This window comes from Hyperolius riggenbachi, chromosome 6 (assembly GCF_040937935.1).
Source record: "Hyperolius riggenbachi isolate aHypRig1 chromosome 6, aHypRig1.pri, whole genome shotgun sequence".
Classification (NCBI taxonomy): Eukaryota; Metazoa; Chordata; class Amphibia; order Anura; family Hyperoliidae; genus Hyperolius; species Hyperolius riggenbachi.
Window position 1 is genome coordinate 287,810,721 of NC_090651.1, and position 24,769 is coordinate 287,835,489.

The 24,769-nt window shown below is 43.2% G+C and overlaps 1 protein-coding gene across 2 annotated transcripts in view; it reads left to right on the forward strand.

The window, feature by feature from the left end:
* The window catches only part of OAF (out at first homolog), a 94,139-nt gene that overhangs the window by 54,339 nt on the left and 15,031 nt on the right, over positions 1-24,769 (forward strand). For both annotated transcript variants that reach the window (XM_068242871.1, XM_068242872.1), the window contains exons 3-4: positions 13,394-13,528; positions 23,088-23,268. In XM_068242871.1, the coding sequence (XP_068098972.1) occupies positions 13,394-13,528; positions 23,088-23,268 (316 nt within the window). The remainder of the gene's footprint in view (positions 1-13,393; positions 13,529-23,087; positions 23,269-24,769) is intronic.

Genomic DNA, 24,769 nt, shown 5'->3' on the forward strand with positions numbered 1-24,769 from the left:
AAAAATGCTCCGACTCCTAATGAATTTGTAACTGTAATTAAAATAGAAAATATGATAATATGTTCTATTTCTCAGATAATAGTCATTAAAAATAATGTATATATACAGTAATAGCTGTGCTTAGTCCACAAAAATGAAATAAACCAATCAAAATTAGTTACTTGTGCTGCTTCAATAAAGCAGTCCTCGTATTTTTAAGGTCAGATATACATATCTGATTGTGACTGTATATATGATGTGTACACAGGAATCTCTTATATATACTAAATAACATCTATGCTGTAAGAATAAAGCCTGATGTGTAGCTGTGTCACTAATAGAGATGGTCAACGAGATGGAAATAAAACTGCATTGATGCTGATTTATGCAAATGTATGCACTCCCTTTGCTCATGAAATCAAATAATTTGATGTTATTAAAATTTGGTTTGGTGACTACAAATTAAAGGGTAACTGAGATGGATGAAAAGTAAAGTTTTATACATACCTGGGGCTTCCTCCAGCCCCCTTCAGGCTAATCAGTCCCTCGCTGTCCTCCACCACCCGGATCTTCTGCTATGAGTCCTGGTAATTCAGCCAGTCAGCGCTGTCCAGCCGCATGCCGCTCCCACAGCCAGGAACATTCTGCACCTGCGCAATAGTGCTGCACAGGTGTAGTATGCTCCTGGCGGCGGAGTGTGTGCATGCGCACTACGCCTGACTGGCTCAAGTACCTGGACTCATAGCAGAAGATCCAGGTGGTGGAGGAGGACAACAAGGGACTGATTATCCTGAAGGCGGCTGGAGGAAGCCCCAGGTATGTATAAAACTTTAATTCAATCTGTCTCAGGTTTACTTTGTTACACAGTAGTACTATACTCTACATATGCACTCCCCACAGAGCTGCAGGGAATCCACTGAGAATGCTGTGCACATTGAACACAGAGGTGTTGTCTGTTTACAATCTCCTCCTTCCCCTGCAGAGTACCTGCACATCATTCTTACATGTACCCACACTTACATTGCCTAGGGCCTGATAGATGTTCTTTGTTCCGGTTTGTACCTTTTACAAGTACTCTTACCAGGGCCGGGCCGAGGCATAGGCTGGAGAGGCTCCAGCCTCAGGGCGCAGTGTAGGAGGGGGCGCACAATTCATTCAGCTGTTATTCCTAATTGTGTATGAAGCAGAAAGAAATAAAAAAAGGGGATACATAGCAGTGACTACAAGCCAGATAACTAGATATTGTGTTGAGTAGGTGTTGGGGAGGTTGTGGGCCCTGTGGCCCTCTTAGTCTAATAGCAATCAGTGTGTGACAGCTGGGGTGGGAGGGATGGAGGGGCACACTTTGGTGTCTCAGCCTTGGGTGCTGGAGGACCTTGTCCCTGCTCTGACTCTTACCAAGGACTAGTTTTAGTCTAAAGGGAATAAATATAGTAGTCTACATATCCTTCTCACTTCAGTTGTCTTGTAAAATTCCTAAGCGTTGGCAGTTAAGAGACGAATTTCATGTTACATACTTTTAATCAACAAAATTGTAATATGCAAATTAGAGGAGTCGGAGTCGATGGAATCCTAAACTGAGGAGTCGGAGTCGGTGGATTTTTGGACCGACTCCACAGCTCTGGTATATATCACAAAATAATGGTGGGTCAAATGGGATCCCCGGCCTAAACATTGTCATCCTGCAGCCTTGCCCAGTGAATGTGCTTCATCACTGCATAAGTTGCTGCCCAGTTATTTTGCTATGTTGCTATAAAAATGAGTGGATGGTGAAAATATATTCATTTAGAAAACTATCCCCATGTGTGTATTTGGATCGTGTATGTTTCTGCTGGGCTAGAGTTTCCTTTAACCCACTTCCATGCTTGGACACTACAAGCCCTTTGGTAATGTTTTAGTTCCATCTGGACTTCATTTAAGGGTCATGTTGCATCTGCGGAGCAGGATTGTTTAGGATCTGTAGCTGATAACACCCTTGTAGTGATGGAATGCTAAAACATCCTAATGGAATATAACAGCTGGGCGCTGAGGTCTTCCAAGACTGTGAGGCTACAGACAATAGAGGCCCTGCACAGGTGCACACTGCTGTTTATATAGGCACACTGCACAGTTACACATATTTTAGATTGAGACGACTGTGCAGTGTAGCATTTTGATGTTAATTTGATGTGTTCAGCTTCTTATGAAGTCACACCAGTGGAAATGCATTGCTATTTTTATAAACAAGGTGTTTACACTCATAAAGGGAACTGTGCACTGCTTTTCTAAAATATGTAAATCGAACCTCCCCCAGCTCACATAGAACTATATGCATTGTAGTAGCTAGGTACGTGCACTACTGCCCCGGGCGCTTTAATCCTGCGATTCTGGATGGATAGGATGGTGTTCCTGTTTGTGTCTCTGTCCCACAAACAGAAACTACTAGGCAGAGACAGGTGTATGGGAACATGTGTTCCCGAAGCCAATCAAAGTGCTTGTGAATGAATAAGCATGGCTCCAATCAGGAGTCATGTTCATCCATCAAAATAAGTTTTTAAAGTAGTGACAAAAAAAAAAATCACTTCCTGTGCACATGAGTCCTGTACACAGCACCATCTAACGGACCCAAAAAAATTTACATTGAAATTAATAAAAAATCATTCAGGTACAGCTGTTGACCATTCCTATTACCCCCACCCTCCCCCATAGTTACCAAAATAAAAGACTTGTAAAAAAAATTAAAAAAAAGTGACAGCATTTGAAAACAAATGGTAACTGTTATTTTTGTAAATAAGGGCTTGTAATTATTGATCGGGTACAAAACAGAAAAAATACACCTTTTTTTTTCTTCCAAATAATGTCTTGTCACCATTCATTGTACTAGGAGCTCAATTTAAATGTTGTGATAGCCAGGACTAACAGGCAAAAACAATGTGTGGGTTTTATATACAGTGGCATTGTTTATTTTAAAACTATAGAGGATGGAATGGAAGAAATTGAGTGTGTTTTTTTTTTTTCCCCCCTCATTTTTCCATTTAAAATGCATAGAAAATAATTTCTAAAGATAAAAGTATCACCCACAAAAGCCTATTTTGTGGCAAGAAAAAACAAGATATAGATCATTTAGGTGTGATAAGCAGTGGTACAATTATGGCCAAATGAATAGGAGGAGTGCTGACAGGTGAAAATGGCTCTTGGGAAGGGTAAAACAGAGTGTTTGGTGAAGTGGTTAAAAGGTTAAAATCTAACTTTTTAATGTTTTTTAACTGTTTCATGTACACGGTGGGAGCTTTTTTTTAAATGTTATTCAGCTTCCATACAGACACATATTGAACTTGGTATCTCTTCCCTGTACAGCCTCGGATTCTTAACATTTGTGGTGAGAAATTATAAACAAAAGGAATACAGCCTTGCTCTATGTAGGATTGCAGCTTTAAGCACACGTTTATCTCATCAGGTCACATCAGGTACTCTTGAAGATGTTAGGTCACTTGATCTTGAATAGTTAGGGATGATGGCTGTATTCAGACTGCTGTAAGCACTTTCAGCCTACCAATTGTAGGGCGAGGATCAAAATCGCAATGGAGCATTCTACTTCCTGCTACTGCCGAGTCCCTTTGTGTCACCGCTCCCATTTATTGGAAAGACCCTGTCACTGGCACTCTTCATGACGAAGAAAAAAACTCCAGCCTGCAAAACAATACAATTGCAAAACTCTGCTTGTGGATGTGAAAGGGGAACTTTTCTAGTTAAAAATACAAAAGTGACGATGGATTCTGATTTTCCTGTTTATTTCAGCGTGAGTGTACCAGTGTACTAGCGTGAGTGTACTAGCGTGAGTGTACCAGTGCACTAGCGTGAGTGTACCAGTGTACTAGCGTGACTGTACTAGCGTGAGTGTACCAGTGTACTAGCGTGAGTGTACCAGTGTACTAGCGTGAGTGTACAAGTGTACTAGCGTGAGTGTACCAGTGTGAGTGTACCAGCATGAGTGAACCCGCGTGACGTCAGTGTACCAGCATGAATGTAATAGCGTAAGTGTACCAGTGTACCAGCGTGAGTGTACCAGTGTACTAGCGAAGTTCAGCTGTGACATTCTGATTCTACTTTGGAAGAGAAACAGCAATAGTTGTAGAAGAGAAGCAGAAGTTAAAAGCCCAGAAGTGGGACCCCAGCCAATCACTTGGGTCCCGATCAGTAGTACTGCCTACTCTGCCTTGGTGGGAACAGTAAGTGATGTATATTGCATTATTTCAGTTGGCAGATTACTCTGAGATTAAAATGTGATATGATACAGCGCCACGGAATAGGTTTGCACTTTATAAATCAATCATAATTATTATATCAGAATCAGAATCAATTTATTTTCGCCAAGTAAGTTTGCACCTACAAGGAATTTGTCTTGGCAGTTGCTTAACAAACACAAACAAAAAACAATACAAGGACAGACAGTGTGAATATTACAAGTTAAGGACATTATAAGTATAGTGGCAGTAAGCAATGTAAGAATTGTTCATGTTTAGTTCTGTCATACTTAATGAAGTGTCTGCAAATAAAACTACTAGAAAAAACATTCCAGGCTAATATCCTCCCCACTTTCTCTTGAAGAGCTACATCTGCAAAATCTCTTTCTGTCTGTGGCCTTTATTTCTGACCGCCCTCCAGTGTCTGCAGACAGCTTAAGTCTGCATCATTGTTGGCTTACCAGAACAGAATGCAGATGTGAGATAAGTATGACAGAACCTCATACGTCGGCTTTCAGGGGCCCGTCTCTTTTAATTGTCAGAACTGTAAGATCTGCACTGCCTTATTTGTAGTGGGATCTCCTTCCATTCGCATAATTGCTATTTAGGGTTAAAATGTGGATCTCTTTTTTTTGTGTGAGCTAAACAGTCTGCGCTAGCTCGTTCTTCTCTTTCACGTGTAGATTCAGAAAACATTTAAAAGGCCTTGGTTCTGCCTTAACTGAAGGGAATACATTTGAGTGAAACTCCCTGGGGACCCTGAGGCAATCTTTGGCATTACACAGCAAATCTCCACAAGTACCACTGGTCCTGCCACATTCTAAGTACAAGGCGAGCCTTTTGTGCTCCGCATGCACTCTTTTGTTCATATTGTTGTTTGACTGTAGTGAATGGAAGGCAGCTAAACTGCTGAATGTTTACAGATGTGAATTGGTCTGTGTATTCTATAAACTGTTGTGTAATATGCAGTCACTCCTATAAATACAGGAAGTAAAGTGAACAAAATAATTTATGGCCGCCTGAAATTTTATGCCAGTTATGAGGTAAAAGGTCTACAGCACGAAATCATTTTGCAGTTTCTCCCCATAATATTGGCTGTAAGATTAACCATTAACCTTAAGGTGGCCATACATCTAGTGATGATGGGCAGATTCAACCAAGAGACAAATCTCTCCCTAATCAAATCTGATTATAGAGAGATCTGTTGGTTGCCCATACCCTGCAGGCCGATTCCTGATCAATTTCATGGTGAAATCGATCAGGAATCAGCCTTGTGATCTGCCACCTCGACGACCCAATGCTTTCCCCCTTAATCCTATACAATAAAACCCAAGTGTCCCTGCGTCTGTCCCTGTGTCAGTGCTGTGCGCTACTGCGCATGTCAAGCACTGACAGCCATTGGGACAGGACGCAGGGCAGGCGGGCCGTCCAAGCGGGCGGACGCATGGGCGGCCCGGTGCACGCGACGCAAGTGGGTGCATGCGCGCACTGACTGGAGGCAGATGGCGGCGTGAAAAGACCTAGAGCCCGTTTTTAAACGGGCTTAAGTCAACTAATGTTATACACTACTACGGGTGTGATCAGTGCATTTTGAAAGCGATTGTGGCATTATTGCGGATTCTGATGTGAAAGAAAACTGCAGGAAGAAAAAAATGAACACTCCATTTTATTTTTTTTTATGCATTTTCTTGTGCTTCCATTGATTTAACCCAATCTCAAATGCAGGAAAAATGCTGCTGGCACTACTTTTGTAAATGGGTAAAAATCCAATAGCACCATTGTGAAAAGGGCACCGCAATTGCTATGCTACATACATATACCCTATGTGTTCTGCACTGGCTGCATATTTGTTTGGTGTCAGCAACTTTGAGATGATTGAAATCAAAGGATTACTATGGCCGCTATGCAAAAAGTACATTTTTAGAGCTCTGCTTCCACAAAGACATACCATTGATCATGGCAACATACACATCCATTAACCACAGAAATTTTCTCCAGCTGGTTGGCATGCAAAAGTAGCCAGGTGGGGAATCAAGGTGAAAATATAGGAATAAGATGAGGAGGGGAGCTGATGACAGCCGGGTGCTCACCAAAGGAGCCTGGGGAGAACACTGCACATGTCTTCCTTTTAAGGCCACAACTATTAACATTTGCTGCAGATTACTTCTCAATGACTAATGACACTCCTTCCCTCTTTGCGTTTTTTGCATGGTATATCGAAGCATTGGTGGTCTTTTAAGAGATTACCATCTTGTTTCTGCTGCCCTATGTGTTGCAGTACCTCTTCTGATGTCCTCTGGCTTTCTGCAGCCTCTTGTAGTTCCACCTTCTCCCCCCTGTACCCACTTTTCTCCTCCTTGTTGGAGGTAATCCGGAAGGAGCTGCATCTGCTTAAATGGGAACACCTAGTGCACTCCCAGTTCATACTCCTTTCAGCTGAAGATGCACCCTCCTCCATGCCCCCTCCATATCTGCATCAAGCGCGCAAGCTTCTGCCGTTGATCAGCTGTGAGGAGTGCAGAGTCAAGACATGCTTGAGTGGCACAGAGCCCACTGCAAGCAGGTGGTAAAACAGCCCTGCACTTCCTCACAGCACGAGAGGACATACAGAGCATGCTCCAACAAGCTGTCCTCTCATGCATGGATCCTGGCCGGAGCGAATGACTCGCGTGCACCCCCCTGTTCCCCAGAAGTAGTTCCAGGGTCATGGCCATATTTGTTGTTAATCAACAGTTTATAAAACGTATTTTTTTTTTAAAGCCAGTATAGCAGCGTGGAGTGGTGAAAATGGCACGAGGGGGCAAGGACATGCAAAGGATTACAATGGTATGTTTATTTATATAGCTAACTAAACTTACACATTTTCTTTAACAACTTCCAGACTGGCGTACTTTAAATCTGACCTGTTTCTGTCCGCTTATCCCTGCCATGGCTTAGTTTTCAACTTCTGCACTCATATCTCAGTTAGGGGCCAACTTAGAGAACCCGAGGTGGGTATTTTCTATCTGAAGAGAACACAAAGGCGTGTTCTGTGCATAATTACATGCCTCTGTGTCTCTGTATTGCCGCCTCTAGTCCCCCCAGGGGTCTGCTGTGCCCCCCCCGAAAAAAGCGCCAGGCTACCGACAATCTCCTTAGCCTTCTATTTACCTGCAGCCGCTTCCCGCCTCTCTGCCTGCCTCTGTGTGCTTCCTCCAATCGGAAGCTAAGCTGCAACTTCCAATTGGAGGAAGCACACAAAGGCGGGGGAGTGCGCAATTATTGGCAGGCTGCAGGTAAATAGAAGGCTAGTGACAAGGAGATTGTCACTAGCCTGGCACTTTTTTCGGGGGGGGGGGGGGCATAGCAGTCCCCGGGGTGACTAGAGTCTGCAATACAGAGACACAGAGGCATCTAATTATGCACAGAACATGCCTCTGTGTTATCTTAAGATACAAAATACCCGCCTCGGGTTCTCTTTAATTGGCTTCTGACCCCCGTGATCACTGTGAGCCAATTACAGTGATCACTGCTTGTTTTGCACAAAAAGACTGCGGTTAAGGTTTTTGTCTTTACTGTCTGTGAATTCTTTTATTTAATAGTCTCTCTATTGTCTGCACTCTAGATGAGCTATTGTCAGAGGTGGTTGGAGTTTTTAACAGGATGGAAACTGTGGATGGAATAATATTGTTTCTGCCAAAAGGTTCATCCAAAAACAGAAAGCAGGCTCTGGAAAATAAGCATTCACTCAGCTTTCTCATATTCTGTGACCGAGGCTTAAGCACTGAGGTCCAGGGTTTGAGTCCCACCAGGGACGCTACATACATGGAGTATCTGTGTTCTGTCCTGACCCTGTGGGCCGACTCCACTTTAATCCACATTCCAAAGCATTCTGCTTGATGAATTAGCTAATTTCTGAAAGCAAACTGGAGGCGGCAATAGTGCAAAACAACAAAAAAGTACTTTATATAAAGCAGTTCCTGGCTTGTGTTTGACAAAGTACACCCTAATCCTCAGTTTATTAGGTTAATACTCTGACCTCTTTCCTTTAAAGTGAAAATCCATCTTGTGTTGAGAAATAGGCAATCCTTTCAGTTCAGCTTGGCAGTTTTTTGTTTTGATGTCGCAGGTCATACGGCTAACCTTTTATTCCGATCATACAATCTCCCAGCTCCTCCATTATCGTGCTAAATGTTCCCACTAATATTACAATTTTCAGTGAAGAATCCAGGGCTGTGGAGTTGGAGTCAGAGTCGAGGAGTTGGATCAATTTTTGGGTACCTGGAGTCTGAGTCCTAAAAAATAAAATCATAAAGTGAGGAGTCTGAGTTGGGGTCAGTTGATGAATGCAATATGATTGGCAATAAATAAACCTCATTGATGTCCCAAATCGACTGTGAATTATTGTAATGGCGATTGTTTGATGACCATTTAGTAGATCAGAAAAACAGGGGTTTTTTTTGTTTTTGCTTTTTTAATGATCAGACAGGAAGTATAGGAAGCTTATCAAGGCAAGCGTGGACAGTTCTTCTCTGTCCACACGCACAGTTACTGTCGCCCTCAGATATTTGGACTTGGTCCCTCTGGGGGCAGTTTTGGGCTGAGTTTTGTACAGAAACATTGCTAGCTTATAGGCTAGAGATGCATCTGTTACTATAGTGCAGGGAGGAGTGAAGTTGTTGTGCAATGCAAGACAGAGGGTGGGGTAAATAGAGGAGCAATAGAGTTGGCCTGAACTTGGGTGAGAAGATTCACCATTCTTGAACTCTCGTCATCACATTAAAGGGAACTGACCACATTCTCTTTCACTGAAATCCCTCCTGACATAGAAGCTGCCATGTTCCCCCCTCCCCTTCTCACATTCCTTATTTACAGAAGTCAGAGATGCTATCTTGACACATTGACACACACCCTGGCTTTGAAGACACATTCCTAATTATTCACCCCCTTTGCTGATGAAAGGCATTGTTTACCTCTTGGTAATTAGCTCAATAAAACAATTAGAGGTTTCTGAACTCTCTGCGGATGGGGACGGTCGGCAGGCCTGCTCAAACAGGCCAACTTAACAACTTTGAATGTAAAATACAAGGTAAAATTAAAGTTTATTTTAATAATGAAACAGATAGTCGGCATACATTTTTCATGTGCTATAGAAATGTCCTGAGTGAAAAAAAGGTGCTCGGTTCACTTTAAAGGACAACCGAGGTGACATGGGGATATAAACATGTGTATGTACTGTGCCAAGCACACAAATGACTAGGCTGTGTTCCTTTTTTTTATTGTCTCTGCCTGAAAAAGTTAAACATCAGGTATGCGAGTGACGGCTTCTGCCCGGGATGAGACTGAGTCAAACCAAAGCATAACCCTCACTGATAAGTAATTAGAGCCATAAAACACTATCCTGTCAGTAATTGGCTTCTGAGAACAGGAAAGAGATAAAAAGCATCAATAATTCATAGATTTGAGCTCTGGCATACTTCAATGAAGGGGTCATTGAGCAGAGACCATGAAACAGTAAAAACTTAAAAACTAGATTTAAAAATAAAATAAAACAGTGGGATATCTAAAAAGGAATTTTATGGAGAATGAGGATAGATACAACAGTTTTTTCTCTTTAGTTTATTTTCCCCTTTGGATGTCCTTTAAGGCTAGATTTTCATCTCCAACTGGCTGCCTTGGCCGAAAACCATCTCATGAATCTACAAGGCTTTACTTCTGGGCATGTAGTCTGATTCTATGTATGTATATAAGCTGATTTTGGCCTTGTGTTCCCATTCTTGCTTCGGAGGAGGGCGAAGCTGTGTGCAGATACTTCTGACTTAGGCGGTAAATAATACTGATTGGGGAAGGTTTTTCAACTCGCTTGATTGCTTCAAACTCGAGTGTACTGAGCTAGCACTGTCTGAATTGCAAAAAGTGCCATTCCAAACAGACTGTAAAGGTGGCCATACACTGGTCGATTTGCCATCAGATTCGACCAACAGATAGATCCCTCTCTGATCGAATCTGATCAGAGAGGGATCGTATGGCTACCTTTACAGCAAACAGATTGTGAACCGATTTCAGCCTGAAACCGTTCACAATCTGTTGTGGTGGTGGTGCTGCTGCTGCCCCCGCCCAGCCCGCATACATTACCTGCTCCGCCGGCGCGACTGCAGTCTCCCGGTCACCGCTGCTCTGTCTGCGCTCTGGTCTCCAGGTCCGGCATGCCTCACTTCTTCTAGCCCGGCAGGAAGTTTAAACAGTAGAGGGCGCTCTACTGTTTAAACTTCCTGCCGGGCTAGAAGAAGTGAGGCATGCCGGACCTGGAGACCAGAGCGCAGACGGAGCAGCGGTGACCGGGAGACTGCAGTTGCGCCGGCGGAGCAGGTAATGTATGCGGGCTCTATTGCGTCGGTCGTCGGGCACTCGAACGCCGCTAGCGATGCGCTCTTTACCCGCGGGCGATCGACGGTTATTTTCCGCACGGCACGATCGACGGGATCGGACGAAATGGATCGAAATTCGGCGTGTAGCATGAACGATTGGCAGCAGATTCGATCCCAGTGATCGAATCTGCTGTCGAAACGGGCGCAAATCGGGCCAGTGTATGGCCTGCTTAAGGGCTGGTTCACACTAACTTAAAAAAAACTTACCTGTTCGGGATGTTTTTTAAGCTCCGCTTAGCCCAGGAAGTGGATCCTAATGTTAAAAATAGGATCCGCCTCCACTTGTTAAAAAAAAAAAAATCCATTTGCAGAGTTGTGCTAAATCTTAACTTGCCACGTTTTCCTGGAAAAATGTATGTAATTTAAGCCTATGGGAATGGACACTGTCCATTCTCACCAGGCTAGGTCCCGCGTCAGCATCGCTCGTTTTGATCACCACTGTGAATTAATACTTGCGTGTCTTGCCACCACTTGGTCCCTCGTACACAGCCCAGTGGCATTGAGCTAGGAAAAAACAATAGGAATCCTCAGCAACAGGTAGAATTTTAATTGGTTCACGGTGGACCAATGAAAATTCTCCCAGTTGCTCAGGAGAATTGGCCTAATGTAACCTGTGGATAGCCCCATGCTCCTGCCGGCCTCCGGGCTGAATGTAGATGGACCGAGTGGTGGTGGGATAGGTGAGCGGCAATGCGGTCGTGATAGACATAGGACACGTGATCAAAGCGGACATGTGGACAAGCAGATGTCGAGATTGTTGCAATCGTATGCAAAATGGACGGAATGCATCCGCTGTAGTGTGAACCCGCCCCAACTGGTTACAACTGGTTACAAGACTGAGCAGTAGAAACTTGGTAGTTATCTACAATCAAAACTTTGTGTCAAACTGATCAGTAATTCCACAAATTCGTACTTCTGAAATCCAAGGCACAGTGATACTTCAGTGAGTTGTTACTAAGATACTAAGATTCCATCGCATCGCACTGAAAAAACAAACACAGCTGGGGGGGAGGAATGTGCAGACAAAGCTGGACCTTCACAGGGAAATTGTAGTTTGCTGCTAGTCTACTGTACTGTAGTTACCCTCTGATTATGTACTCTTCAGGATATTCTCGGTTTCTCGGTTTCTGTTATCCACACCTGTGACTGTTTTGCTGTAAGCAATTAGATGTTTTCGAGATAGCGTGTTCTTTTAATCATGCCTATTTGTGATCACAGAAAGTGGGTGATGATGCGTACGTTTCTATGTGGTTTCATTATCTGAGTTATGATGTGGCAGGAACTCTCTCCAGCAATTCATTCTTGTGACTCACTTTGAACTTTGCCCGAAAAGCTGATGTGGCAATTTCCCCCTTTTCTCCATCTCTTTCACTTCATTCCAGTTGCTGCCACCCACTCCTTGCCTGCCGCTATACGTTTTCTGCAGGTTCCATTATTTTCAATTCATTTCTTTTCCTACACATCGTAGTTTCCAATGCTACAGCAGGCATTGTATTATCCCGTCTTCCTGATCAAGTGGCTTCACGTCAGGATTCCATCCTCTTGTCTGTCTTTGTAGAGTTGCCTTGTAAAAGCTGAACAGTCAGTGTTTACTGAGACTTTTCTAGACTGTTTCCGTTGTTAATCTTCGTGTTTGGTAAATCTAGGACATGATCACAGAGGACAGCCTAGTGCTGTCTGTTCAGCCCTTATATTTTCTTTTCCTTTGTTTGTACTTTTTCTGTTTGTTATACTAGGTGCATCGCCACCATATCGGAACTTTCCAAGCTTGTTCCTTTCCTTTCATTTTCAAAGTACCTGAGAAAAATTGTTTATGCGTTTGTGCTACATTTTTGCATTCTCTTATAATTAATCTGTTTTATTACGTCAAGCAGTTTACATCATAAACTGTCCTAAAAGAACACTCGCAATCTAATGTGAGTTTGGGACATTGTAGAACAGATGTAATTTTGCCTTCTTAAATTAGAAGGTATTTGCGATAATTCAGCTTTAATTGCGCGACTGAGGTCTCCCACAATGCACCACTGCTGAATATGCCAATTATCTCTATGCCCCTGAAGCCAGGCTTACATCCAGAACCGCTATTGTATAGTAAGCCTATAGCTTATAAAATTTACAGAGCAACATCAACCCAACATGCAGCCTGTATCAGACTGTTAGTCCTTTCTCAACCTCCCTAGCGTTCTGATTCCCGCAGCCGCAGGAGTTTTTTTTTACCCTAATTTTTTTTCTATCATGTAGCTAGCCTAGCACTATCTACATGATTCCCCCCTCCCTGCGGCGTCCCCCCAGCGTCGCTAATCGCCGCCAGCGCCCATGTACAACAGGAAATCCCGTTCTGAACGGGATTTCCTGTATGGGCTTCCCCGTCGCCATGGCGACGATCGAAATGACGTCATTGACGTCAGGGGGAGTCCCGATCCACCCCACAGCGCAGCCTGGCGGTGATTGGCCAGGCTGCGCACGGGGTCTGCGTCAGGGGCCCTCTTTCGCGGCGGGTAGCGGCGCATCGGCGGCAATCAGAACAAACACGCAGCTAGCAGCTGTCAGCAGTTGGAAACCACAGTAGTGGCAAATTGTTTGACTGCCTTTTGGGAGGAGGAGGGAGATAAAAATATATTTTTTTTTTATTATTTATGTATTTTTGTATCTGTGGTGAGCCCTGCTAATAATGTTGAAATTACTTTGTGTGACCCGGTACTCCGATACTGGATTGTTTATGAATGTACTGAAAATTTCACACATTTTATATATATATATATATATATATCACTATCATTCCAGGATGTGAAGATCTTTCGAATCTTGATATTAGGGGAGCTGGAGAGAGGACAGAGCCAGTTTCAGGGTCTCTGCTTTATTACACAATTACAAAGCAATGAGATCATCCCCAGCGAGTCTATGGCCAAGCTGCGACAGGTAAGAAGACATTTATTATATAAAGCAAGAATGCAGATTGACTTGTCACTTCTTTTGGTAAATTGACCTCACGTTCCATGCAGGGCTGGAGCTACCATAGGAAAAATTAGGCAATTGCCCCAGAGCCTGTAGGGGCCCCCAAGGTGTCCCTCCCCCATCTTAACGGCGCCTCTGCACAGTCTTTGGCAGAGTAGCATCTCATCTGTGCTGGCGGGGAGGTGTGGCACTACACTGACATAGACTCTGCAGGGCCCCAGGGACCACAGTTAAGTTGGGAGGTGATTGGGGGAGGGTCAGCAGCCAGCTCAGGGGCCCAGGAGGGAAATCTGGCTAATGACGCTTTTTGGTCGGGGGGGGGCAGGCTAATTTTGCCCTAGATCCCAATTGTTACTTGAACCGGCCCTGGTTCCATGAACACAGCCTATCCTTCATAAGGTATGTCAGGCTCTCCTGACCAGTGACAGTAAATTTTGGTGCCACAGATGTTTGGGCATCCCATATGGTATCTGCAATTAAGGGAAATTTGGGTGCTTGATAAAATAGCAGGCATCGGGGTCTCCCACTAAACAGTGGCAACAAATAGTGGGTGTAAAGCCGATCTTAATATGGGGCACTCAAGCTTCCAGGCATGCATGCAACCAGGGAGGTAAGTTATGGCTAGGCATCGGGGGTTAGGTGTTGGTAAGGGGTAGAGTTGAATAGGATTAGGCATCGGTGCTGGTAGGAGAGGGAGGGGTTGGTTAGGCATCATGGGGTGGGGGCCTATATGAGAATAGATTTAGCAATAGCAAGATATCAGTAACATTTACCAACATTTTACTATCAAAATTGCCATGGCCCAATAGAAGAACATCTGTAATTTTAACGGCTATTTCCATGGCACCCACTTTGCATGCAACCTCCTGACCTGTGTTCCATGTTAAAGTGCTGCAAATTTAGGGATATGTGTATCTAAAAGATTTTTTTTTTTCAATTGTTTGTGTTTGTGTATTATCCAGTGTTGAAAACGACCCATATTGTTTTTGACCACAAGGTCTAATTAGTGCTGCTTTCCCGAGTCTTTGTTTTGCCTTGATTATACAGTATCACAAAGAGATGACTGTTCTACGTGCTCAGGAAGCCTTAGAAGCAGATGATTGGTTCAGCAGCTGGAAGTTAGTAGTATTTAGAAAGTACTCAACTGCGGCATTGTCCATATTTTTCGCTTCGGAGCGAAGAATAGTTCTTTTTAACATTTCAACAAAAAGTTTAAAGAAACTTTGCCAAAGACAATCAAGCCTAAATGTAACCGCTGAAACTTGATTGGTTGCACGGAGTAACTTCTCCACTTTGGCTTTGCATGTTTGCACATTTTTGATGAACCAATTGCACGATTTGCAGTCTCCTCTAATTATCAGTAGAAAAGAAGATCTTACAAACTCGGCAGTGCAAACATGCAGTAAAGGTGCATAATAACGCATACAGAGTGTCCCCTTCAGAAACTGGGACTCAGTCTCTCGGGACATGTCACTAGGCTTCAGCCTCACTACGCATTCTGTTGCCATGGAAGTAGGAAGAGGGTCGACCGAGCGGCTTACAGTGAGCGCGGTATTTTGGTGATGCATTGGGCTGGCTGTACGTATGCTAGATTCTCAGCAGAGGCTGCCCCATCTGGCCACTTATGCTTGTGTACCAGCCTGAAGATAGAAATAGGTCTTCACTATTCCAGGATTTACCCAAAATAATTTTAGATAAAACCCTTGTAGCTTACCTGAGGTGACAGGGATAAGGAGGCTGAAATATTTATTTCCAATTCACATTACCTGACTGTCCTGCTGATCTGCTGCCTCGAATACTATTAGCCATAGACCCCGTAAAAAGCATGCCGGTCAGATATTTTTGACTGAGTTCTGACTGGATTAGCCACATGCTTGTTTCAGGTGTGTGATTCAGACACTGCCGATCCATGAAAGAGAAGCAGAATGGCAGGAAACTGGTATTGTTTAACTACCTTAAGACCGCCTCACGCCAATGGGCGTGACGGGTGGCAGCCCCAGGACTGCCTAAAGCCAATTGGCATCAAGTCCTGGGGCAGGCTGCGCACACATCTCCTGCTCGGAAGGCGGAGCTCCACCCCGCCTTCAGTCTCCAAGCGGCAATCGCCACTCGGAGACTGTTAGACGCCGTCTTTTCACTTAGTACAGCACTGCGATCCGCAGCATTGCTATACTGGGGACAGCTGTGTGTCACAGCTGTCCCCTCCATTGCCTCAGGAGTGATCAGCTGTCATAGGCCGAAGCCTATGACAACCGATCACAGTTATTGGCTGGCGGGGGGAGGGAGGGCGGGGTTTGAAAAAAAAAAAGCATAAACAGTGAAATTTATTATAAAAATAATGTAATAAATATTTACAAAAAAAAAAAATCTGAAGGGCGACCAGACCCCACCAACAGAGAGCTCTGTTGGTGGAGAGTAAAGGGGGGGGGGGGTCACTTGTGTGCGGAGTTGTGCGGCCCTGCAGCGAGGCCTTAATTTAAAGCTACAGTGGCCCATTTGTGGAAAAATGGCCTGGTCTTTAGGGGGGTTTAACACTGCGGTCCTCAAGTGGTTAAAAGAAAATAAATACGGCAGCCTCCAAATCGCTCTCACTTCAGGTGTGCTTTAAAGCAGCAATAAAAATGTTCATGGGCTCGACTGACTCAAAGCAATATTGAACTATTAAAGCTTATATAGTGATTCCAACATTAACATCAGTGTCACACAGAGCGTAGTTTTGGGGTGTCCCCGCTTCCTCAGGTGCTCCACCTCGGAAGTAACATCCCACCATACCACGCTGTGTGTACTCTTGGTGCTTTAAAGAGGAACTGTAGTGAAAATAACAGATGGGATAAAATTGCTTATTTTTTACAATATTCCTTTATAGATTATATAGTCAGTGTTTGCCCATTGCAAAATGTTTCCTCTCCCTGATTTACATTTGGAAATGTATCACTGGTGGTGACCTCTTCAGTTCTGCCAGGTGATCCATGTGGAATGTTTGTTTACTGAGCGTTCTGTGCACAGAGCGAGATATGACTTGCCTGACAGTTGGAAAAAGCTGTCATTTCCCACAGTGCAACAGGGTTCGCAGAAAGCAAACTGTCAGGACCATGGTCATGACATCACACTGTGGGAGGGGTTTCACCACAATATCAGCCATGCAGATGTCCTTGATGATCTGTTTGAGAAAATGTAAAGCTATCACATGGGAAAGAAGTATCGGCTACTGATTGGAATGTAGTTCAATCCTGGGTTACCAAAGTTCCTCTTTACAGCAGCCCAGCACTAAACTGATTGAGCACATATTGGAGTCCCTTGTTTGCACTAACATTATAACTGCAATTAGCCACTTGAGTTTATAGCTCCATGTTATAAAATCATATTCTGCAGACTGCCAGGATCCTGACTGTATGATTGTGCTTCTCTCTTTCTGATGCGTGCTTGGAGACCTGCATCAGTAGACAATGGTAAATAGTTGTAAGAGGCGTCAGTGTGATGATAAAAGAATTAAAAAACAGTTAAAGGGGCACTATGGCGAAAAAAATGTAAAATTTAAAATATGTGCAAACATAGACAAATAAGAAGTACGTTTTTTCCAGAGTTAAATGAGCCATAAATTATTTTTCTCCTATGTTGCTGTCACAGTAGGTAGTAGAAATCTGACAGATGCGACAGGTTTTGGACTAGTCCATCTCTTCATGGGGAATTTTCAGAGATTTATTTATTTTCAAAAGCACTTAGTGAATGGCAGTTGCTACGTCCAACTGCCAAAAAAAATGTGTAGTGAGCAGGGAGGCTGGCCAGCATCATTGTTTAAATTCTTTTTAGGGAATATCTTTACAAAAAATAGTCTTGCTGAGAATCCCCTATGAAGAGATGGACTAGTCCAAAACCTGTCGCTTCTATCAGATTTCTACTACCTACTGTAAGTAACAGCAACATAGGAGAAAAGTAATTTATGGCTCATTTTAATCTGGAAAAAACGTACTTCCTATTTGTCTATGTTTGCACATATTTTAAATTTTAAATTTTTTCACCATAGTGCCTCTTTAAAGGACACCTGAAGTGAGAGCAGATACAATCAGATGGATTGGGCATCTCCACCGACGACCAATCGTTTCCCTGATCCATCTGACCGAATGTGCAAGCATCATTTGTGGCGTCGGTAATGAACACAATCACGGCAAAACCTGCGCAAGTCAGTGAGGATGGAACGACTCAGACATGTTGGTCATTCAAAAAGAACAATTGCCACGGGTGGTGTGCGTCTTTAAACATGGTTTAACACATTTTCATTAAAAGATGTTGTGTGATATAGCAGGAAAAATCATTTGCTGCGCAAAATAACTTAGGAAAATTGCTTAATACTTTTAGCCAGAGTCCCCTCACTTTAGTTGCCCTTTAAAAGGAGGTGATCACACAAATGGTCACAATTTATTGAACTCCAAGACAATGTGTTTTGTCAATAGTAGGCCTTTCTACCTTAGGACAGATTAAGTGGCTGTAGACCAGAGGTACTCACAATCTGAACAGGATAGTTGAAAAATTACAAGATTGAATAGATTTATAGGTAACCCTGGGACGGAAGTAATAGTCCTACACATCAAGTGCTTGGAAAAGCTGGTTCGGTAAGCCCTTTGTAAAGATCTCTCATGGAACATACAAATGGAAGAAACCATTTACACTTTGACAAAAGGGACTTACAAGTATGTGGGACTTAAAGGGAACCTTAAGCTTCACTTACCTGGGGCATCTACCTCACGGGCTCCTCCGGTTTCCCACCGCCAGCTAGTTTCGTTTTTGCCGACTCCGAGTTGGCGGGCCGCCATGTGTACCTCTGCACGCGTTCCCACTGGTGCAGGAAGCTATTACGGACGTTAACACGTATATTTTTACGTGTTACAGGTGTTAACGTCCGCGATAGCTTCCTGCACCAGAGGGAACACGTGCAAAGGTATGCATGGCGGCCCGCCGACTCTAAGTCGGCAAAAACGAAACTAGCTGGCGGCGGGGGACCGGAGGAGCCTTGAGTGACTGCGAGGGCACAGGATGGCTGCAGGGGGCTGGTAGATGCCTCAGGTAAGTGAAACTTTTTTTTTGGGGGGGGGGGGGGGGTTAAGGTTCCCAATTTGAAGACATGTTCTATCACCCAGTTGGAAAGGAATACTCAGGTGGACACAAAACTATTCCACATGTCCATTTCATAGTGAATGAGAACCTGCAATGCCCCAAGGCTTGAAAAATAATTAAATGCTAAATATGTTCACTTCATGCATGTTTGGCTGAAACAACTGGGAACCATTGTTTTAGGTGAAAAAAAGTATAAAGTGTAGAGCTTGGGGCAGCTTTAAGCAGTAATCAGAATGCTTGTAGTGCAGACAGGCCTGATTTCTCCCAGAAGCTCAGTTTATAGATGTACCTGCTTGGGTTGGATATACAGGACACTGCATTATATGTATAATTTCAAACAATAAGACTCTTCCATTCAGAGGCTTTTGTTTTGCTACCAGTGTCTTTATGAAATATTATGCATTCTTATGAAATTGTGTGACTTAACTGAGGATTTTCAAGAGCACTGCAAAACTGGAACATTCTCAAGCTGATAAAAGAATTACAGGCATTTCCTGTCTCAGCAGAAGATAACCCTTCACCGTGTTAATTTAGGGAAAAATAAAAATGGTGGAATTTGTTTGTATATATGCAAACGGCTGAAGTCAGTAAAGTTGCTCTTAGCAGCCTTCAACTCTGTCATAAGTGATCTACATACCAACCTAAAGTAAACCTGAACTAAACTTTGATCATCTGATCCACTCTCTGCCATGTTCAACACCACTAAATAGCATTGCTTTACAAATGTGCATTGTGATCTAAAGTGGCTGGTAGGGATGATCAATGAGATGCAAATACTGCCGAAATTATGCAATTTTGTATGCAAATATATGCAGTTTGAAAAAGGGCCAATCAGTTTAAACCTGGGTTTAAATTGCTTGGTCCGTTTTCAAACGACATGCATTTGCATAAAAATGTGCATATTTTTGCATAAACTCTGAAGAATTCGCATATCTTTGATCAATCGCTACTGGCTCGACGTAGCTGCAGAATGAGCTGTCTCTGTTGCATTTTAGGGACCATCTTTGTTTCACTACATTCTGAAAAATCGTTACGTACATCTGCATCTGATAAGTTAACTTCTGCTTCTGATGTTTTCACATTAACCCTTTAGCAGACAATTTATTTAGAGGCTTGCAAGTGCTCCAGACCAATTTTATTTTAGCATATGTGTTCTTATTTGTTACACTTCCGTGCAGTAATTAGTACTGCTGTAATGTGTATTTATGGCCACTTGTCACTAGGGGGCAGTGTGAGACAATAACAAAGGACTTATGCTTTCAATTTCTATATTTTCTGCTCAATAGAGAGATCAAAGCATTCATAGAATTTACAGCACGACGAGTTCTGCCAACTGCAGTCAGAAACAGTGCACTTATTTAAAATGAGATAACTCTATTGAAGTTACTAAGGTAAAAACTGTTACAGCAAATGTTTTCTCTAATCTTATTAGACTTGCACCAGACAAATGAGTGTCTTCCAGCTACAAGCAAGCACATTGTGCTGGGCATGCGCAATCAAGGTCTGCGCATGCCCAGAAGCGGTTTGTGCATGGCTTTATTCCTCTATGCATGAGGGTTTCTTTCTAATGGGCATGTAAGTTTCCTGTTAGCTTCCAGAAGTTCAACTTCCAAATCTGCCTGTATTTGATCTCATTCCCGGCTTCTGCTGGTCTCTGAGCTCCAATCTGCACAAGTTATTCTTTAGATTCCATCTTCCAAGGTAAACATGATTGACAACTTTGTGCTTGTATCCCTCTGATCTATAGAAAAGTGTATGCAGAGCAGATAAACCGATGCAAGTGCGTGCTTACAGACGGAAACAAGAAACAGGAACACTTTATAGTTCGTGTTTTTTAAAACTGATTGTTTCCAAAACTATTTGTGAGCTGTCTCTTGAAAGACTGCAGTAATTGTGATTGATCTTTCCTTAACTGATTCCCGCTATATTCATGTGCTGTCTCTGCATACCCATCAAGTGTAATGGACTTTGCATTCAATATTAGCCTTGTCCTTTGATTAGGGAAATAAATGACTGTGGTTTTCTCGGTTTAAAATGCTGGTTAAAAAACCTACAGGCAATTTCAAGTTTGTAAACTTTTTTTTTTTTTTAAGGTGGTGGTTTCGGGGCAAGCTCAAACAGTTAAATAACAAAGTTGTATAGATGATAATTGCTGCCAGTGCTGAACCCTAACTTAAAGGAGAATTGAAGTGAGATGGATATGGAGGCTGCCATATTTATTTCCTTTTAAACTATTTCAGTTGCGTGGCAGCCCTGCTGATCTATTTGACTGCAGTAGTGTCTGAATAACACCAGAAACGCGCATGCCACTAATCTTGGCAGATCTGACAATAATGTCAGAAACACCTGATCTGCTGCAGGGTCTATGGCTAAAAGGCAGAGGATCCGCAGGATAGCCAGGCAACTGTCATTTGCTTTAAAAGGTAATAAATATGGCAGCCTCCATATCCCTCACTCTTCAGTTGTCTTTAAAATTTCCACACTGTTCTATCTACCCCTACTTTTCACTCTTGATGTTTCCCAGCACTTTTTCCTGCCTTGAACCTTAAACCTTCAGGGCCCATTTCCACTAGCAAAAGGATGCAATGCAATCGTCTCATTGGATCGAGCCGCAGGCATTTCCAGTTTACTTCCGGAAGTCCGGATGCTGCTGCCTGTAATTGCCTATCGGAATCAAATGCATGCTGCAATAATCTGCAACAAGCATCCGATTCTATTCCTGGGTCGCATCGCATCAGATCACATTGTAAAACTAGCAAGCCAATGGAAATTGCTCCTTTGGCTTGCATTTGTTTCAGGTCGGCTGCTCTCTGATGTGATGTGATGATCGCATCGGATCACGCTAATGGAAATCAGCCTTAAACCGTACTGCAGTCTTAACCTTTTTACCCCCCTATGGAGTTACATCTAAACACGGTGGTTGCCATACTAGGATGTGACATTTTGTAGGGTTTTTTGCCATCGGGTAACACTACAAACAATCATTAACCCTCTGAACTCATGACATTCACATCAAACTGGAACACTAGAAGCATTAAAATTAATTGGGTTGCAAGAGAAGTAGTGCAGTTTCTTTGAACTGCCCTTCAGGTGATGCCACTCTCAGTGGTAAGAGCTGGATTCTGGGCAGTACGTAGTTTATGGAGTTTCTGTCAGTGACAGTGTGCTGATGTGTCTTCTGAAGGTTTTCACCAGGGTGAGCCAGGAACATTTTATTAGACAAGACATCCAACATTTACCTTGCGCTTTTCTCCTGACTAACTAAAAGCGCTCCAGGGCACGCTCCACGGGCGCCCTGGGTCATTAAAAAACCTTGCCAAAGACAACTTACCTGCTTGAGCAGGGATTTGAAACCTCCTCAAAGACACAAACCCTACATGAAAGGCAATAGCCTTTACCACTATGCTATTCAGCTGACGGTAATGGGCTAGTGCACAGGAATTTCACTACTTCTCACAGTGGCCACTAGATGGTACACTAGAATTCCCATTGGTTACTTTGGGGGGTGGGGGACCGGGGAGGGGCCTTTCCTCAAAAGCAGCACAAGCTCCTTCACTGTGTGAAAACTGTGGCACTGTAAACCTGTACACAGAGGCACAATGGAAGCCCTAACTGCTGCCTGATTCCATTTTCAAGTTAGATTATTTGTGGAATGTTTAAGAGGCCATGTATCATGCACTTGGAGCAATAAGTTTAATTGGAAACTCATTAACCACTTCTCTACCACAGGTTTTTTCCCCTTCAAAAGCTCTTCCCATTCATTCGGTAATAACTATCACTAATTATAACACTGAAATGATCTATACATTATTTTTTACAGGAAAAACTAGGCTTTCTTTGGGCAGTACTTTATGCTAAGAATTATATTATTTTATACTGATTTGACAGGGAAGAAGAAGAAAAAAATGAAAAAAATCACCATTTCTCAGCTTTCAGCCATTGTAGTTTAAAAATAAATTGTGCTATTGTAGATAAAACAGACACATTTTATTTGCCAATTTGTCCCGGTTTTTACAATGTTTAAATTGTGTCCCTAGTACAAAGTATGGCGATAATATTTTATTTTGGGTTAGGGGTGAAGGAGTTTCAAAAATAATGAAAATGTGCTTCATGTTCCTATGGTAAGTGAATAATGGTGTATTTGGAAGTAGTTTTACTTTTTGGCCACAAGATGGTGCTATACGTACTCAGTTTTCTAAAAATAGAAAACAGAACCAACTATTTATATGTGTTTATAGGTGTTTGTAAATAAGGACGTAGAAAAGCGTGGCAGAAGTTGCTAAGTGGTTAAAAGTAAGAAGTCTATAATCGGAAAATAATGAATTGGTAATAGAATAAGATACTGCAGATATTTGTGGATGCCTCAGACCTTCTGCTTCATAACCTTATAAATGCTTTTTTTCCCACACAGAAAAATCCTAACACAATACGTCAAGCAGAAGAGATGAGAGGTACAGAGAATTTGCAGATGGAGGTTGCGGTAAATTTTACTAAAGGTATCCAGCTGAGTTCCCACCTCCACAACATCTGCTCCGAAGCCAGAGAAGCAATCTATACACAGCAGGAAGACGTGCAAGCCTGGCTAAAGAAAGGTAAACCTGAACTCATCATGACACTGTGTTATTGAGAAAATATCCTCCTTATTTCACCACATGGTTGTATTACTAAAACTGTCAGAATAACTCCATCAATTCAGAATTCCATGAAACGGAGTGTGTGATATGTGTAATGATCTCATTTAAACTTCTGCCTTCACCGCAACCATCTGTGAATTAGACTACATCCAGGTTGGAGGTGGTTTTATCGTAAAATCCCTCTTTCCCAATATTAAAGTTTGACCCTACTAAAGTTACAGCGTACCCAGCAAGCTCACGGTGATCGAGAACTCCTAGTGCATCACAGGTGGCCAGCTCCTCATTGCCTACAGCAGGCAACCTCCTTGCACCCCACTTCCTACCACTCCTGGCCAAGTAATGATTTGGAGCTCAGTGGCATACCTAGGGACTTTGACACCCGGTGCCGATTATTAACAAATTCCCTCCCCCCCTCCCCAAAAAAAAAAATAATAGGTGTGTTTATGGGTGGGGGCACTAAATGTGTCCCAGCTGCAGCACAGCAATCGTTCTCTCTACTCAACCTGCTGCTGTACACATTCACTCACTGCAGGCTGTGTGTAGAGAGCGAGGAGACACATTGCCCACAGGACAGGAAGGGGGTGAGGTGCTAGTGCAGGAATTAGTACAGTCCCCTGCACTGCCTGCTGCTATTTTACCAAATGTTGCCCAAAACTATGAGAAAATGTCCCAGGTGGAAGAACACAGTGGCTGAGCACCACAGTGGCACCCCTAGCCATGACTGAGAACCTGCAGCCCTATGGTAGGTATGCCACTTGTGGAGCTTATGGGATGGGTCAGACTGATCCACGTTCCAGCCATGCCTTACTAGTGACTGACAGCCAATAGATGACCAGGGAGGTATGGGAATCCACCTCAATGTGGATCTCATGGGATTGGGATTTGTCTGGAAAGGATGTGTGGAAATAAAAGAACAGGAGGAGGAGAAAGCTGCATGCTGTTAATAATGACAGTTTGGGGACCTGTTAGCCATTGCAGCTGTAAGTATACACTTTAATATGGTAAAATGGCCCAGTTTTGCAAATCCTTTTTTTTTCTGTATGCACATTTTTCAAATGGTTGCATTTCTATGAAAAACCTCAGAAAGGGGGAAGCCTCTGGATCCTAATGAGTCTTCCCCCATCCTTCTCCATTCCAGCGCTGTCGGCCACCAAAGATCCTCCGGGGATCCAGGAAAATAGCAAACCTGTGTGAGCCATGTGCTGGCATAGTAGTGGTTTTCCTTCAGGCCCAGGTGGAAAGCCCGATCGTATCCACTGTACTGCAGGCGCAGACACCACGGGCTTGCGCAGTAGAGCGGATTCGTGGTGCTTTGCTCCAGAATCATAACGGTCCTGTGTGAGCTTCCTGCAGGTGCAGTAGAGGTTTTTCTTCAGGCTCAGGTGGACATAGCCAAGCCTGATCGGATCCCATCAACTCAACTGCACCAGCACAAGGCTCACACAGGATTGTTATGATT